This window comes from Centroberyx affinis, unplaced genomic scaffold, assembly GCF_046629955.1.
Source record: "Centroberyx affinis isolate AG114_WGS23_722 - 3 ecotype Tasmania unplaced genomic scaffold, CSIRO-AGI_Caff_v1 ptg001148l_1, whole genome shotgun sequence".
In the NCBI taxonomy this organism is placed as follows: Eukaryota; Metazoa; Chordata; class Actinopteri; order Beryciformes; family Berycidae; genus Centroberyx; species Centroberyx affinis.
This window is the reverse complement of record NW_027279682.1, coordinates 82,501-97,423: the sequence shown is the minus strand read 5'-3', so window position 1 is coordinate 97,423 and position 14,923 is coordinate 82,501. Positions and strand designations below refer to the sequence as shown.

General features: G+C 42.0%; 1 protein-coding gene across 3 annotated transcripts; it reads right to left on the bottom strand.

The window, feature by feature from the left end:
• Positions 1–1,323: 1,323 nt before the first annotated feature.
• Positions 1,324–12,600, bottom strand: creb1b (cAMP responsive element binding protein 1b). Of its 3 annotated transcripts, none has more exons than XM_071524104.1 (8): positions 12,507–12,600; positions 9,012–9,124; positions 7,960–8,136; positions 7,531–7,631; positions 6,647–6,795; positions 5,751–5,936; positions 5,322–5,475; positions 1,324–4,723 (listed from the first exon to the last, which is right to left on the bottom strand). In XM_071524104.1, exons 2-8 carry the CDS (start codon positions 9,114–9,116, stop codon positions 4,579–4,581), a joined length of 1,017 nt encoding a protein of 338 aa, XP_071380205.1. In that variant the 5' UTR covers positions 9,117–9,124; positions 12,507–12,600; the 3' UTR covers positions 1,324–4,578. The 3 variants fall into 3 exon arrangements, with proteins under 3 accessions (XP_071380205.1, XP_071380206.1, XP_071380207.1); XM_071524105.1 differs by having other exon boundaries at positions 7,960–8,106; XM_071524106.1 differs by lacking the exon at positions 12,507–12,600 and having other exon boundaries at positions 7,960–8,151; positions 9,012–9,122.
• Positions 12,601–14,923: the final 2,323 nt, after the last annotated feature.

Genomic DNA, 14,923 nt, shown 5'->3' with positions numbered 1-14,923 from the left:
GCCGCTCATTGGATGAATCAATTGTCTGTAGGAAACGATTTAAGCCGACGAACGCTACTATTTTCGTATGCGCACCCTTATTTGACAGGGAAAACTGAGGTTAGTCCTCTATTGCACACTCTATCTGTCAATCAATTTATCCCACCCCATTCAACAATTCAATCTCGTCCAGTGATAAGAAGATAGCCGAGTATTTGAGAAATCAGTTCAATGAAATTGTATGAAGGAAGCTCCAGCTCTTAAAAAGTCTGTCCGTCCGTCCGTCCTTCCGTCCTTCCGTCCTTCCTTCCTTAAAATATAATACGAAAAAGAAAGTGGAGCGTATTAATCAAGACGCAACTGACAATTCCGATTTGTCAAGAACATACTAAGTAGAAATGTATGAATTCAATTATGAAAAACAGTGAATTACAGATTTATGAAGGTATTCAAAATAACAGCAGTTGAACATGCTGAGATAAAGAAAAAAGGTGAAAACATGTATATGCATATCATTATTAAATCACCCACACATTCCTACTGCTTTTGCTGCGTGCATTTTTAGTTTACCATTCTATTACCATTCATTCAGTTCAAAAGCTCTCAAACTGGACCAAATACAAACACACAACAGATAATTACTTCTTGTAAAAGGGACAACTCTGTATTTTTTTCTAGCAGTAGAAAGTGTTACCAGTGCCACAACTGATTTCACATCAATGTATTAATGAGAAATGGTAGTAGGCCATGTGATTTATTTCTATCTATTAGTCCAATGAACTAAAGAGAAGCCACTGAAACACAAATCCAAGTTATCAACTTTAGTGAGTTCATGAAATCAGCAGAAAACAATCAAGAGTCCTGTACTGAATTGATGTGCTGGTGTGAGCCATCATGGCTCAACTCTATTGATTTCTTGTGCTGTTGTCAACAAAGCCATCACAGGCTCAATAGCCTGCTCAGCAAGTCGAGGCCCAGGGAAGCAAGTGATTAATGAGCAGGCAGCTTCCATCCAAACGTATAGGTAGACTACACTGTATGTATCGGCAAAACTCATATCAGCTGAAAGGTGGTGAATATTGCAGGTGCGTCATTACAGTTGCCTTCGGGCTACAGCTTGGAATGAGTTGTGAAATACCAAATCCCATGACTTGTTTCATGCTGCTGTGATGAAAGGTAAAATGACATTAAGGATCGTTGAGTGATTGGAAACATTACTTTTTCTATTGCACATGCCTTTTAAAGCTTAAAAATATAATGTCCTGTCAATGGCTTTTTACTGTTGAAATGGTCATCAATTATAAATAACAAATGAAAAACTTTGAGAGCAATTTATTGTGATATAGCAAGTGCTTACAAAAGGGTGATGCAATGTAAGAGTACAGAGCACTTCCAAATAAAAGGCTGGTAAAGTTTTAGAAGGTAATGATGTTGAAACAAACAGTATACAACACACCATTAGGTGACCTTGTCTCTATTACATACTATACAATAAACGGCATCTTAAATTGATAACCTGTAAAAGTGGCAATATATAAACTGATCACGCAAAAGTTAGAAAAAGGTTATTGTTACTGTTCTAGAAATTCTAAATATACTTACACGCATGTATACCAATCTGTGTCATGCACAAATGAAGCCTGGGTATAAACAATTCTGGCACAGAAATGAAAACACTGTTGGTAAAGGATCTTGAGTAATCACATCACATACTTGAGCTCAATATATCAAATCAACATTAGTAGGCTATTACTAGATTTTATTTTTTTTCCCCCCGACACCGGCACTGTAGCTGTGAGTTAAGTGGTTCAAATGATAGCTTCAAAATGTATTCATCTTTATGCAAAAACACACACGATGTTCAAAGCCCGTCATCTCTCAGATTTACTGTTTCTCCTCTTCTAAAAGAACTGCTTTTCCACAGTCAGCGAGGCTCAAGGTATGCCGTGTCAAATTGCATTTCCCCCCCAAACATGAATCCGTAATCTGCCCTGAAAAGGCACCGCGAAAAAGATTACCTCTGCGTTTTGTCATGTTTGAATTCAGCCGCACAAATGATTTGTCAAAACCACGATATGAAAGGCAAGAGGCAGAGCGAGAGGTGAGGATGTGCGCGACTCAGGACGGCCGAGTGCAGCTACAGTACATGTTCCTGTGATGTGGGTCAATGTGACAGTTTCTTCTAAGCACTGTGTGTTACTCCGAGCGTGAGCTGCTATTTGATTTCTGTACTCGTTTCAACCCCTTTACCCTCTATACATTACAAATACTCATGTGTACTGTACATTATCAACATTTTTTAAACTAGAAAAATAATAAAAGCAGAGCTAATATGTGTACAGATGGTGTAAAAAATAATACAAGAGAAATAAAAATACATTTTTATGAATCTCTGTTGTTTCTGGGGACAACACATGTTTTGATTTCTTCACTGAAACTCATTTAACTCAAAAAAAAAGTAAGTAAAAGTAATTGTATGGTTTGCAGAGGATTCAGAGAATAGTTTCCAGTTGAAATGAACAAAGACCAAAGTTGAGGTTTAAATATTTACACTAACATGTGGCTTTACCCGTGGAAACACTGTTGATAAGAAATAAAAAATAATAAAAAAAATAATGTCGTTTTGCAGTACAATAGATACAGTACAGTATAACAAAATAAGAACACATAACACAAAACAGCTCCAGTTGAAAGATGGATTTTGTGCTTTTGCTTGGTGACTTGGAAGATATAAAAAAAGTTAGTGACCGGGCCGTTTCTCCTTAGGTGTGTGCGATAAAACACATTTATAGTCAGGAACGTAACAATCTGTAGCCGAGTTTAAAACCACCGAGGGTTCTGTACTCAAACTGATAGCTGCGGCGGTGGCAGACAATTTATTTCTCAGCCATTCTCAACTAAATGAAACCGAGGGCAGTTAATTGAACTGATATATCTTGTGGACCAAAATTGCTCTCAACAGACTCGCTTTTCTCTACAAATATACACTGTCAGTCCTAAAACAGAGCCTAAGGCTAGCACAACACTCCAAAATAGAACATTTTCATCAAAGGCCTTTTCTCATATATGTAGCTGCCATGATTGTGTTAGGCCTGGTGGGTTAAATGAATATACTTGTACACTGTCCTCTATTATACATTGATGTATATGTTACAAATATGCAAAGTCGGTTTCATATAAGCCATAAGAATTTTTCATATCAAATAAACAGAAATACATAGGATCTACACATGCTGTAGAGTCTGTGTACGGTAATATCAAAAGAGAACTAAACCGATAGACTACAGTAATACATGTATCTTCTCACAAAACACAGTCCCACAAAGTGATCTCTTCTCAACACGACGCACCATGAATTATTTGTGTTGAACACATGTATTAGTAGCCTACATTTAGTTTTATGCCAAGAATCAAGAACAGATCTGCTACATGTAAAAAATCCATCCATATTTTACGACCAAACCCACATAGTAAGACAGAGACAAGAATAATCTAAAACACTGGAGGATGAAATGGCATGGCGAAATTATATTTTGACCATGGTGGTAATTTCCTTGATAAGACAAATTAAAACGATAGACGATGCTGGTCACTTTAGTCACAAAGGCCAGGAGCAGAACTCTCTTTTTGTGACCTTGTCATCAATAATATTCTTACATATTTGTAAGGGGGGAAAAAGCTAGTTTTCCTGTGTGAGAATTTATCAATAGATGTGTTTTAAGAGTGTAGAAACTGTGCCATAGCCTGCTAATAATCTTTCTTTACTCGCAGCACTGACAACTTTTTCCTTTTTGAAGAAGCAGAAAAAGTACATGAGTGAACTGAAAAGTCTGATGTCACATGATATCCTTTTTTAAAAGACAGTCCAGTTGAATCAAACCTTGGCCACGGCAATCCGCTGTCTGCTGACACACAGAGCTCCACGTCCTTCACGATAGGCAGTTTGTAGCATCTTTAAAAACACTTAGAAAAAACGGACTTGTCCATGCCCAAAAGCCAATGGTTGGAAGAGTCCCTTGTACAAGTGGCCACATATTGGATAAGTTGGTTCGCGTTAGGATGGGATACTAGAGGTGGATCAAGTAACGATTCACCATTCATTCCAAGCCTTTAACTGCAGCTGGCTGAGCTTGCCTGATAAAATAATGTTCAGTACGTACACAATCCTTACACAGTACTAAACATACTGTGTAGTGTAGCATACAGCATGCAAAAACATCACCAAACTACTTAAGAATTTCAATATATTACATTCAAACCATATTAAAGCCCAAAGGCTGAGGTGTGTCTAGCATTACTGTTGATTGAGTACATTTTACCCTCACATGATGTTGCACAGCATTGTGGGTAGTGTTTTAGTCCACTAGCATTTTTTCAATGACTATTATCAAACCTGGAAGACAGTACACACTGGCCTTTTCAGTGTACTGATATTGGAGAAAATGTCCCTACTAAATCATTTTAAGTTCATTATACTGACTGATAGCACTGATCAGCAGGTAGATGAAACTGGAAAGTCAGGCAGGCAGAATCAAACAGTCAAAGTATTTGAAAAGAAGTGAAGTGCTACTTGGTCCAGCTCTGTGTTGAGGAGAGGAGCTACTCAGACTTATGGCAGTAGAGGTCTTTAAGGGCTTTGAGTTCCTCGATCAGCGTCTTGTTCTGGTTCTCCAGGACGGCCACTCGATTCTCCAGACACTTAACATACTCCTTCTTCTTCCTGCGACATTCACGGGCCGCCTCTCTGTGGGAGGGACAGGAAACATTGTTTGTTTGGTTGTTTTTTTTCTTTGCCGTTTTGTGTGCTCTAAGAGCCTGTAGTTTTTTCATTAGGTCCTTGTTGAACTGCCAGGTCTGAAATGCCTGTGGTAGTGACCTTTATAGACCAGCTGATGTCCTGCTGACACTACTTCACTGCTGTTGAAGATTGATTTTTTCCATTTCATTCTGCAACATGAGATTGTTTGATTTAGGTTTTGCATATTGTTTGCTGGACTTCTTTGTTGAACGTGGGCTTAATCCTTTGTTGAGGATGTAATGTTACCGCAGTATCCCTTGCTAAGTCGTGTGCGCTACTATTATTGGTGATTTTATTTTATTATTTATTGTTATATTTTAATTTACCAAGATGCTAGCAAGCTTGTCGCTAGCGCTTAGCTAGTTTTCACTTGTATTTGTGAATGGATTTATTGGGATTTTAATTTTAATTGACAATAAAAGTGTCCAGAAAAAACAACCAGTTGTGGTTGCAGGGATATTTCTCATGCAACAGCAAAGCCTATATTAAGATCAAACACACACAAGCATGCAAATGAAAAAGCAGGTTCCTCCTCAGTTTGTACCTGTTCTTCATGAGGCGGACCTCTCTTTTGCGGGTGACCTCCTCGGTGCCCCCCTGGGTGGGAAGGGCAGGGGAGGAGGCCATGACCACTCCCGGGGCGATGGTGCTGGCTGGGGCGGCTCGGATCTGGTAGGCCTGGACATCACCAGAGGCAGCTGGGCAGCGTGGGTTGGAAGAAAGCAGAAGTTTAAGTCCAAACTCTTAACAACACAAGTTATAATTTGAGAACTGATAACTGATAGCAAGCATGCATATCTGCCATTATTGTTATTGCTATTACTGGAATCTTTTAGCATGAAAATGGTCAAATTTAAAGATAAATAACGGCACAAAACATCAGCTATGGGTGGCTTCAATCCAACCCTATTACACACCAACTCATTGATGCAATGGGCCTGAAACCATCCCCACTATCTCTCTGTCCTCTCACCTTGGACCACCACCTGGTTACTGGGAACCAGTATCTGCTGGCCGTCGCTGGTCTGGGCATACTGGAGGATGGTGGTGCCGGGCTGGGCCGCCGCCGCTGCGTTGGTCATGGTCAGAGTCTGGAGGCCCTGGACCCCGTCTGTACCGTTGTTAGCCAGCTGGATGGCCCCACCCTGTGTGATTGCAACTTTGCAAACAGAGCAAAAAAAATCATTAGCGTTCGCTTTATTCACATGGTGGTCACATCTGATTCATGTCATACTCGGGGTGGGAAACCCTACCTGGAAGACAGTGAAGCAGATGGAAACAAAGGCAAAGTCAACCAGCCTTTGGACAAAAAACTGGATTGAAAGAACATCCATGATGTGGCTCCATAACGTTAGCTAATGTCAGCAGTCATGTTATCAACATTATATTAATCTCAAAACCAACTAGGTATAATTTTAGCCAACAACTACTTTTAACAGTTGCAGTTTTAACCAGCTAAAGTAACCGAATGCTAGCATTACTAGCTAGCAGGTAGCATGAACAATTTGACTGTCAAAAAGTTCCTGTCAGCATATTAATACTAAAGATAAAGGCTGTTAAAGCTGACAGTTCATATGAATTCAGCCCAGTTGGTTTGTAGATAAACATATTAGCAGCCTGGAGGTAACTTGGCCTGCAGGTCTGCTCATCGCTTAGTGATACTGAAAAACTATTTTGGTGTGTATTTACATTTATTTTTTGACCGGTTTCCATCTGCTTCACTGCCTTCTGGGTAAATCTTCCCACTCTGAGTATGATGTAAATCAAATATGGCTGCTGTCTGAATTAGGTGAATTGCGATTTAACCCATGAACTGTGACCACAGATTCACACGTCATGACTTCTCTATTGAACCAAAGGATCACCTACTGTACTGGCCGCTACTGGTCTGGTAGATGGGTGTGGGTACGGTAACCGTGGTGATGGAGGGTGCGGTGGCGGCGGCATCCTCCTCTGCCTTTTCCTCCTCGATACGAGGGACGGCCGGTGCATCAGACGAAAGGTCGTTCAGGATTTTCCTGTTGGTACCGCAGGCAAACAACACCAGGGGTTATTTATAAAAGTCAGTGTTAGCACTAGTGTATCATGAGCTGACACCTTTGTGGCAGAACATTTACTTTGGTCGTTTTTGGGAACCATCAGAAATGCAAGGTACATCACCGATAGCTGTTTTTTGTGTTTTAGGGTGGAGTTTTCCTTCAAGACTGTTAAATACGTTTCAAAAAAACATGTCACATTTTGTCATAGAGTGTCATTGTCTTTGGAAACACCCGAAAGTGATACATACATTTGTCATACACAAAGAATTTGCAATTATTAGCATTCTGATTTAAAGTTCCATCTAATTTGATTAGGCTCATGGCAAACATTGGGATTACAGCAGTAGGAGTTCCGCTGGGCAGAATTTTTGTCTTTCTCTGCTGTTCTGACAGATCTAATATGCAGTCCATTGAACTTTCATACAGGCTGGGAAATCCGGGTGGCTGTTAATTAACATTTTAATTTTCACTGGCTGAGAAAAAGTCAGCGGTAATGTGGCTTCGTCACGGTAGTCACAGCTAAATTCAGGAAGGAGTTCAAATTACCGAGCAGCAGATTTTGTGCTCCACCATGCTGCTACCGCTTAGTTTTATGTCAGTAAAACATTTACACAGACGCATGGTATTACACACACATGCACAGTCACATGACCAAATACTACACACACACACACACACACACACACACACACACACAGAGACACACACACATACCTGTATGAGGGGCGTCGTGACAGGATCTCCCTACGCTTCTGAGAGTCGGTCACACTGTCTACTGACTCCTGGGAATCCTCACTTTCTGCTATGGTGGAAATCTGGACAACCAACACAGACAGAAACACACACACACTTCTTTCGAAATTGCATTGTATGAACCGTCCAGTTTCATCTATGTTGTGGCTGAATATGAAACACCGCTTAAACTAAGTTTCGACTGAAATGGATTTTTGAAGGCTGATACTGATATTTTGGGATTTGATCAAACTGTCACATTACAATCAATTAATGTAATCAAACAAACTGCATCATTTTAACTAAAAGGCCAATATCTGCCACATATATCGGTCTAGCCCTAGTTAAAACTGAGTAAGTGTGTAAGCGAAAGGAAGAGTGTGTGTGTATTTGTGTGTGTGTGTGTCTCACCTGTACAGCCTGGACCTGTGGTGACTGGATAACAGACGGCTGTGCAGCCTGGATGACTCCATGAACCTGAACCGTCTGTCCGTTGGGAAGCTGGACCAGCGTTACTGTGGGACCTGTTGCCGAGGCGTGGCCTGTTGCCATGGATACCTGAAATCCAGAAGTGAATGATCTTGCTGTCTGAGGAGAAATCATCTTAAATCATCAGACATGTACTTTCATATGAGAAAATTAACATTACTAATTAATTAACATGGAAGTACAAATGGTATACTACATGCCACCTCCTATTGCTTTTGTGTATGTTTAATATTAAGGTTCTCTATGCTGTAATATATTTCCATATATTTTCAGACCAAATTCATGGACTTTCAGCTCATTTCATATATTTGAAATAGACTGTTTCCAAGTATCTAGTACATAATACCAATACAAATAAGCGGCCAGCCTGCCCTCAGTGCCCTGAATGAAATTGTACAGTCAAGGCCGGTCTATATTTGTCAAGTTATCATACTACACTCGCTGTTTTGGCTTACTGCTGTAGGTGTGTTTGTATGCGTGTGTGTATTCGGGGGGTGGGGGGGGCACTATTTCCATGCCATCCTATTTCTAGTAACACACAGTCGGCAAGCCAGGCTCAATCTGTCCTTCCATCTGTCAGTCCATCCACACCTCATCGCCAAGTTCAATGAGTCATAAATTTGTGCCATGGGGCATGATGCTGCCGGTGTAACTCTGTGTGTGTGTGTGTGTGTGTGTGTGTGTGTGTAGCTTGTCAGCACATTCCCTCTCTCACTCAAGCAGTCAGTGAGGCGTTCTAGTTATTACCGCTTAAATCCACTACCTGTGCTCCTTTAGAAATGTGAGAATTTTACGAAGTGTGGCGTGGAAGGAGGTATGAACCTTGCCAGGACTTCACACGAGCCTTTCCTGCCACCAGCACCAGTGTAATAGAGGTACAATCAAGTTCAATCATGGCATATGTCATTTGATTGTGTGGGTGGCCACTAAACTGCCTGCTACTCCATAGTAATAGTGGTTATATTATCAGTTACCTGTGCCAGGGTGGCGATCTGGGCCGGGGTGATCTGCTGGGTCTCGGTCTCGGTCACAGCAGTCTCCGCCCCCTGCTGAGCCTCCGCTGCTGACTCCATCCTCATTGGCTGAGCTGAGGACAAGGGAGGATTGGGGAGTCGCTGTTAAAACCATCTATCTGCGGAGGTGCACCCATAGTATCTGTAGTAGTGGGACACTTTAATGACATGCAATGAAAGACTTTTCCAGCAGGAGGAAAAATGTCTACTGATAGGTGCAAATGCTGAAATGCTGCTGTTTGTGAAGTTGAAGTTTAGAAGAGCTAGACTATATACCATTAGCCTATGCCATACTGTTTTATTAGGCCTAACCTCATCACTGTTCTTTATCTATGAAGAATATTCTGAAAAACCTTACTAGCCTTTGCTGCTGTTGTAGAGAAACCTTTTGACTCTTGACTGAATTTTGGTGGTTTCATGTTTCAAACTGAATTCCAAGTTAAGACTATGCGTAATGTGTGGAAAGTGTTTCATGGCTCTAGGGCCAGGAGATCCATTACAAACCCATTGAAAAGGGAAGTCAAAGGGATCATCAGCTATATTTTTTGCTGAGAAAATGGCTTTTAGGGATGCAAACATTTCATCAGACAGCAGGGTTGAGATGGCTTGGCTTCTGAGCCTAGTGCTGAGAGCAACAGCACTTGAATAAAACAGGAAACAAAGTTACAGCACGTTATTACTGTGTAATACGTAAGGTTCCAACTAATGATTATTTTGTTATTGATTAATATGTTGATTATCTTAATGACTAATTTACAAAAACCTTTGCAATTAAACATTTCAAAGAACAAAGACATCAATAAACAAACGATACTGAATTATGTCTATTGCTGGCTACATTTTCAGTTCATTCCAGTGGACAGACCTACCCAACTATTGTAGTGCACCCGTGGTGGCCAAAGAGTTGATTTCAAAGGTGGACTGGAAACTACAGGCAGTCGCTTAACAATTTGCTTTTCTGGGAAAACTTGCACTACCAGTAAATACAGCTATTTCAATGAAGTATTCAAGAACAGCATCGCCGGACAGAATTTCGCTCACTCTAGGGCACCGCAGCAACCAGCTGGCCCCGGTGTTCACAAATATCTCTGACCATTCCCTGTTCACCTGTCCTGGAACACCTGGACACCTCTGGCTCCTACACTACCATCCTGTTTGTGCATTCAACACAGCCATCCCAGAGCTGCTGCAAGTCAAGGTTCCCCAGCTCAGCGTACTTCACAAACCTCTACTCCCTGCACAAATTTCATTGGTTACTGTAACGTCCCCAAACTTGTCCGAAACAGTGTTGTGATTGCCTGTCTGTTACCGATTGAAACATGGCAACACCCTCCTAGCACAGAACCACTGTGTAGAGTGAAGAAAAAAACTGCCCACGACTACCCCTCTCTCCTTCACCTTCTTCTTTCCAATCTGTGTTGTCATTGCTGCACAAGCCTATCACAACAGTTTCCTTAATCTCCAGTTCTCTTTGTCATTAAAGGAATAACGCAAGCATGGTGTTTTCTAGAAGGAAGCTTGTATCCACTGTAATTCCCATATGAAGTGAATGCAGCACAGATTTAACCAAGCTGTGCTGCACATTTTTTAACTTGTCATTCATTTCCAGGTTAAGGCTGTCATATGCAGTCTTGTACCTTTCACTTTTTTTCACATTTTCTTTAAATTTCAATTACAAATGCATTTAGTGTCGTCATTTGTTTTGCTTTGTACAGTCTAGGACTGATAGAATGAGTAGAACAACACAGAAACAGTTATTTAGAAATATCTGTTATGCAAATGAATAACCCAAAATACTTCCTGAACCTGTTTTCCTGGACATATCAAGTGCTTTTGAGAATTTGTGCTGGAATTCCCCCTTGCAACCGCCAACCCGTAGATCCTCCCATATGTCAAAGTGGTTGCTGGGTAGCAGCCAATCGCCACAGACCTTCAGGGGAAATGTACAAATCTCATTGGAAAGAGTCAAGGGTCCCACCCCTCGCACATTCTCCTCCAACCTCTGAGAGCAGATGAGTTGAGGAATACAGAAAGGAGAGAGAAACAGGGAACTAAGGGGAGCTTACAGATACTAGTAGCTACAAGCCCCAGATGGAAAAGTCAAGTCATAGAGGGGCGGGAAGGGGGGGGGGCAAGTGAAGACAGACAGGCAGAGGCTGTTCTGGGGAATGGAAATAAATGTTTTTCTTTCCGAACCAAGGAGCTGTAAAAGCAAATCATGTTACGGGTTCCAAACCATCATTATTCTACAGAGACCCATTAGCCTACTACAGGCTGAAGGCTCATGGCTCACGCAGGGCATCTGTAGTCCAACATTTTATGGCCAGATATATCTTCTGATCCAGTGTTTCAACCATGTGCTGTCCTGACCCAAAAGTCTGCAGACTTTCATTCCAACCAAACACTACAGCAGCTCATTTAACTGATTTACACACCTACAACCACAGATGAGTAACTACTGAGTAATATCTACTGCTGTAGTGTTTGTTTGGAAAGAAAACCTGCAGACTCTTGTGTCACCCTCCTGCTCTAATCCAATCTACTTCTCTTATTAAGGATCTGTTGCATGTTTTCAACCATCCCACCACACAAACAACAAATCTCCCACGACCAGCTTCAAGCCAGTGGGCCTCCTGCATATTCTCCATCTCGGATGAGCTGCTCAGTGAGCCCGGTGATCTCACACTGTGCGTAGCGTCTATCCGCGGTATGATTGGCTTTAGACATTTCTCCCTCTGCTTTTCAAAAGTCCCTGGGATGCTTTCCGTATGACAGCAGAGCCACATGGCCAGGCAACGCCCCCTCAATGCACACTCCAGATACCTGGCTCTGATCACATCCTAATAGATATTACAAGATTAATACCTGATGTGGCCATGTATACGATGTGAATGTGTTATTTTCAGGCCCAAGTTCTTGTTTTCACCGTGTAACGAACGCGATGGCCTGCAATGGCCGATGTCTATTATGAACAAATGAAGGGAAAATAAGGGAACATAATTATCGATTAGGCCGTAATAACACGAGGAGGCCGATAATTACGAGGAATGTATAAATGAGAATGAAACAACAAATACGTGGTGGAATACGTTAAAGAAGAAAAGATTGAGAATAACCCCCATTGCATTGAGCGCGCTGTGGGAAATGCGCAAACAAGCCCCGCGCGCATAGAAGAACTGAAGCTTTCAGCATCATTTGACAGCCGAGAGCATTAGACTGTAAAGTGGCATCACTGTCTCCGCTGTGTTAATATACAGTGGCTTCCCTGGCTCGCTAGATGAGCCGGGCATTACTCTGTTTCTCCCAAACAGCCGCAGCCTCCCCTCCCTCCATCCTGCTACAAACACACCGCGGCGCCATGATCTCTTTGTTTCCTTCGGGCCGAACCCGACCAGACCGACACTTTTTACAGCCGCGTGCCGTCTCTCTTTGCCCCGGACACCGCTCCTTCCTTACCGATACAGACTCCCTTCGTCACTCCCGGGCCTCCGGAGCTCCACTTTTATTCTGGCCGACACGTAAGAGCCCGCGTCAGGCTACACCTCCGCCGCGTCACCGGGAACAACAACACGGAGATTGGAGAGGGACGAGAAGGCAGCTGGCGACACTGGCCGGGAATGACCGAACAGCGAACGGAAAAGGGCGAAGAATCCCGACGCCAGGCGAATCACAACGAACCGCTCTGCTCTGCGAAGCATTTGGCAAGATAGCAAAACTGTCTGGAACCCCTTAAGGCCTTTTGATAATGGAATATACATATGGCTATTACAACAGTAGACCATTGAGATTAAATATAATACAAAGATACAGTACATCTACAGGAAATTAGATTGTCAAAGTAGTAGTGGGGGAGAATATAAGAAAGAGGATGTGACTCAGTGGGGTGAAAAGACAGGGAGTGACTGTGCTGTTCTGACTGTAATGGGAAGGTCAAAGGTCATTTAATTATTGGGGAACCAGGAGGGAGAAGAGTGGAGACCGGGCTGGACCATGGCCCAGTCCTACACCCCCATACCTCCAGGCCATGGTCCAGCCCGGTCTCCACTCTTCTCCCTCCTGGTTCCCCAATAATTAAATGACCTTTGACCTTCCCATTACAGTCAGAACCATGGCCTGGAGGTATGAGGTGTAGGACTGGACCATGGTCTGGAGGTATGAGGTATGGAGGTGTAGGACTGGACCATGGTCTGGAGGTATGGGGGTGTAGGACTGGACCATGGTCTGGAGGTATGGGGGTGTAGCTCCCTCAGCTGCCTTGTTTTGAATTTGGCAGGAGTTTGACCTGCATCCAGTGAGAGTGCAGGAGGGGGGTGACATGTGTCATTCATTCATTGTCATTCAGAAGTGGGAGCATGGATGATTTGTGTGTGTTGAGAAAGCAGCTAGACAAGTCACTAGTTTTTTTGCCTTATTTTTGTCTTTTGTGAACACTCCTTGCTCTTGTTATTCTTCTTCTTTTCGTAGCCCCCACCATATTGTTCTGTACATATTTCTATGTGTGTAATTAAAATATAAAGCTTAAACTATACCAAAGGAAGGTGACCAATTGACCATTAGATCCACACCAGTTAGCACAAGTTTTTGAGCATTAGATTTATGCCAGGTTCAGGTGGCTAGATTACCTGCCAAGGGACTACAGATGTGAATTAGCTTGCAGCTATAATCTGGTATGGTGCATCAAATGGTGACATTTATGTTTGAACTGTACATTGTCCCTTTTAAATAAATAAATAAACTGGATGGGTTTCAAACTGCTAGCTACCTATAACATAACCTATAAATAGAAATATAGGTTAAAATTCCTGGGATTTTGTTTTCATTCTTTGTATTTTGAGGTGTAAGAAGTGATTTTTAGAGAGAAAGTGAGGAGAATTATTGGTCAGTGTGAAAACACAGTTAACACATTGCTAAACTGAAAGCCTGATCTGATGGGTTTTTTTTTTTGACAAATATTGGTGAAGCCATTCTCACCATGGCTGCCAGAGGGCAGTACAAGACCAGTGTGATGCACACATCTATTGTAGGCCTATGAGGGTTGATGTGTGATGTGAGATTGGCAGTTATGGTGAATGTAACTCACAAGGTTTGAATGAGACAAGCCTCACATAACAATACCAAAACACTCTTGAACCGTATGAGGGGCCAAACCAAAAGCTGCAGGTGTTGAAATTCCTGCCCTGGACAATATATGAACCTAAAGATCTTTATGGATGGAATGATCATTATTATTATCAGGGCCAGTTTATCACCTCCACATGGACTGATCAGTCTCTTTCTACCTAGTCCAGGGTTGAAATTTGTCTGTTTTGTGTCTCAGGCAGGCTTAGTCATCAGAGCCCTGTTGCAAAGAATCTCCACCACACAACTTATAACGATTACAATGTATTTACTCTATATTCTTATTTTAGATGACTCTCTGGATGCTCATTGACGTCATTACAATCCAATTTACTCTAGATTACCACTTCTAACCCCAGGCTCCACTTGTCATCTCAATGCAAGACAAAAAAAACATATGGAGAGAGAGAGAGAGAATTTTAATCAGAAAAAGTGGAATTTCAATAACAGTGTAAGGCAAAATGATGTGCTGATGAATCACATCAAGCCTTCGAACTGAAAACACCACAATACAATCAGACTTGATCTTGTGTTTTTCCATGTCTTGACACGGGACAGAGAGGCAGCCTGCCTTTTTTTTTTTTTTTTTTTTTACCTTTATTTCCCCCAGGTGGTGGCGCTGTAGAGCTATGCAAATCCTCCGACCATGTGCTCCTCGGTCTCTGCCTCCCCCATCCCCACCGACAACAGACGGGGTTGTTGGTGTATCATCAAGCAGATATGTGGAGTTTATCAAGGCAATTCCTTTTATAATC

Coding starts and splice junctions, on each gene's coding strand:
- creb1b (XM_071524106.1), bottom strand. CDS start 9,116: ATGAGGATGGAGTCAGCAGCGGAGGCTCAGCAGGGGGCGGAGACTGCT. Junction 6,796..7,530: donor TCACGACGCCCCTCATACAG/GTATGTGTGTGT, acceptor CGGTACCAACAG/GAAAATCCTGAACGACCTTT. Junction 5,937..6,646: donor GACCAGTAGCGGCCAGTACA/GTAGGTGATCCT, acceptor CTGTTTGCAAAG/TTGCAATCACACAGGGTGGG.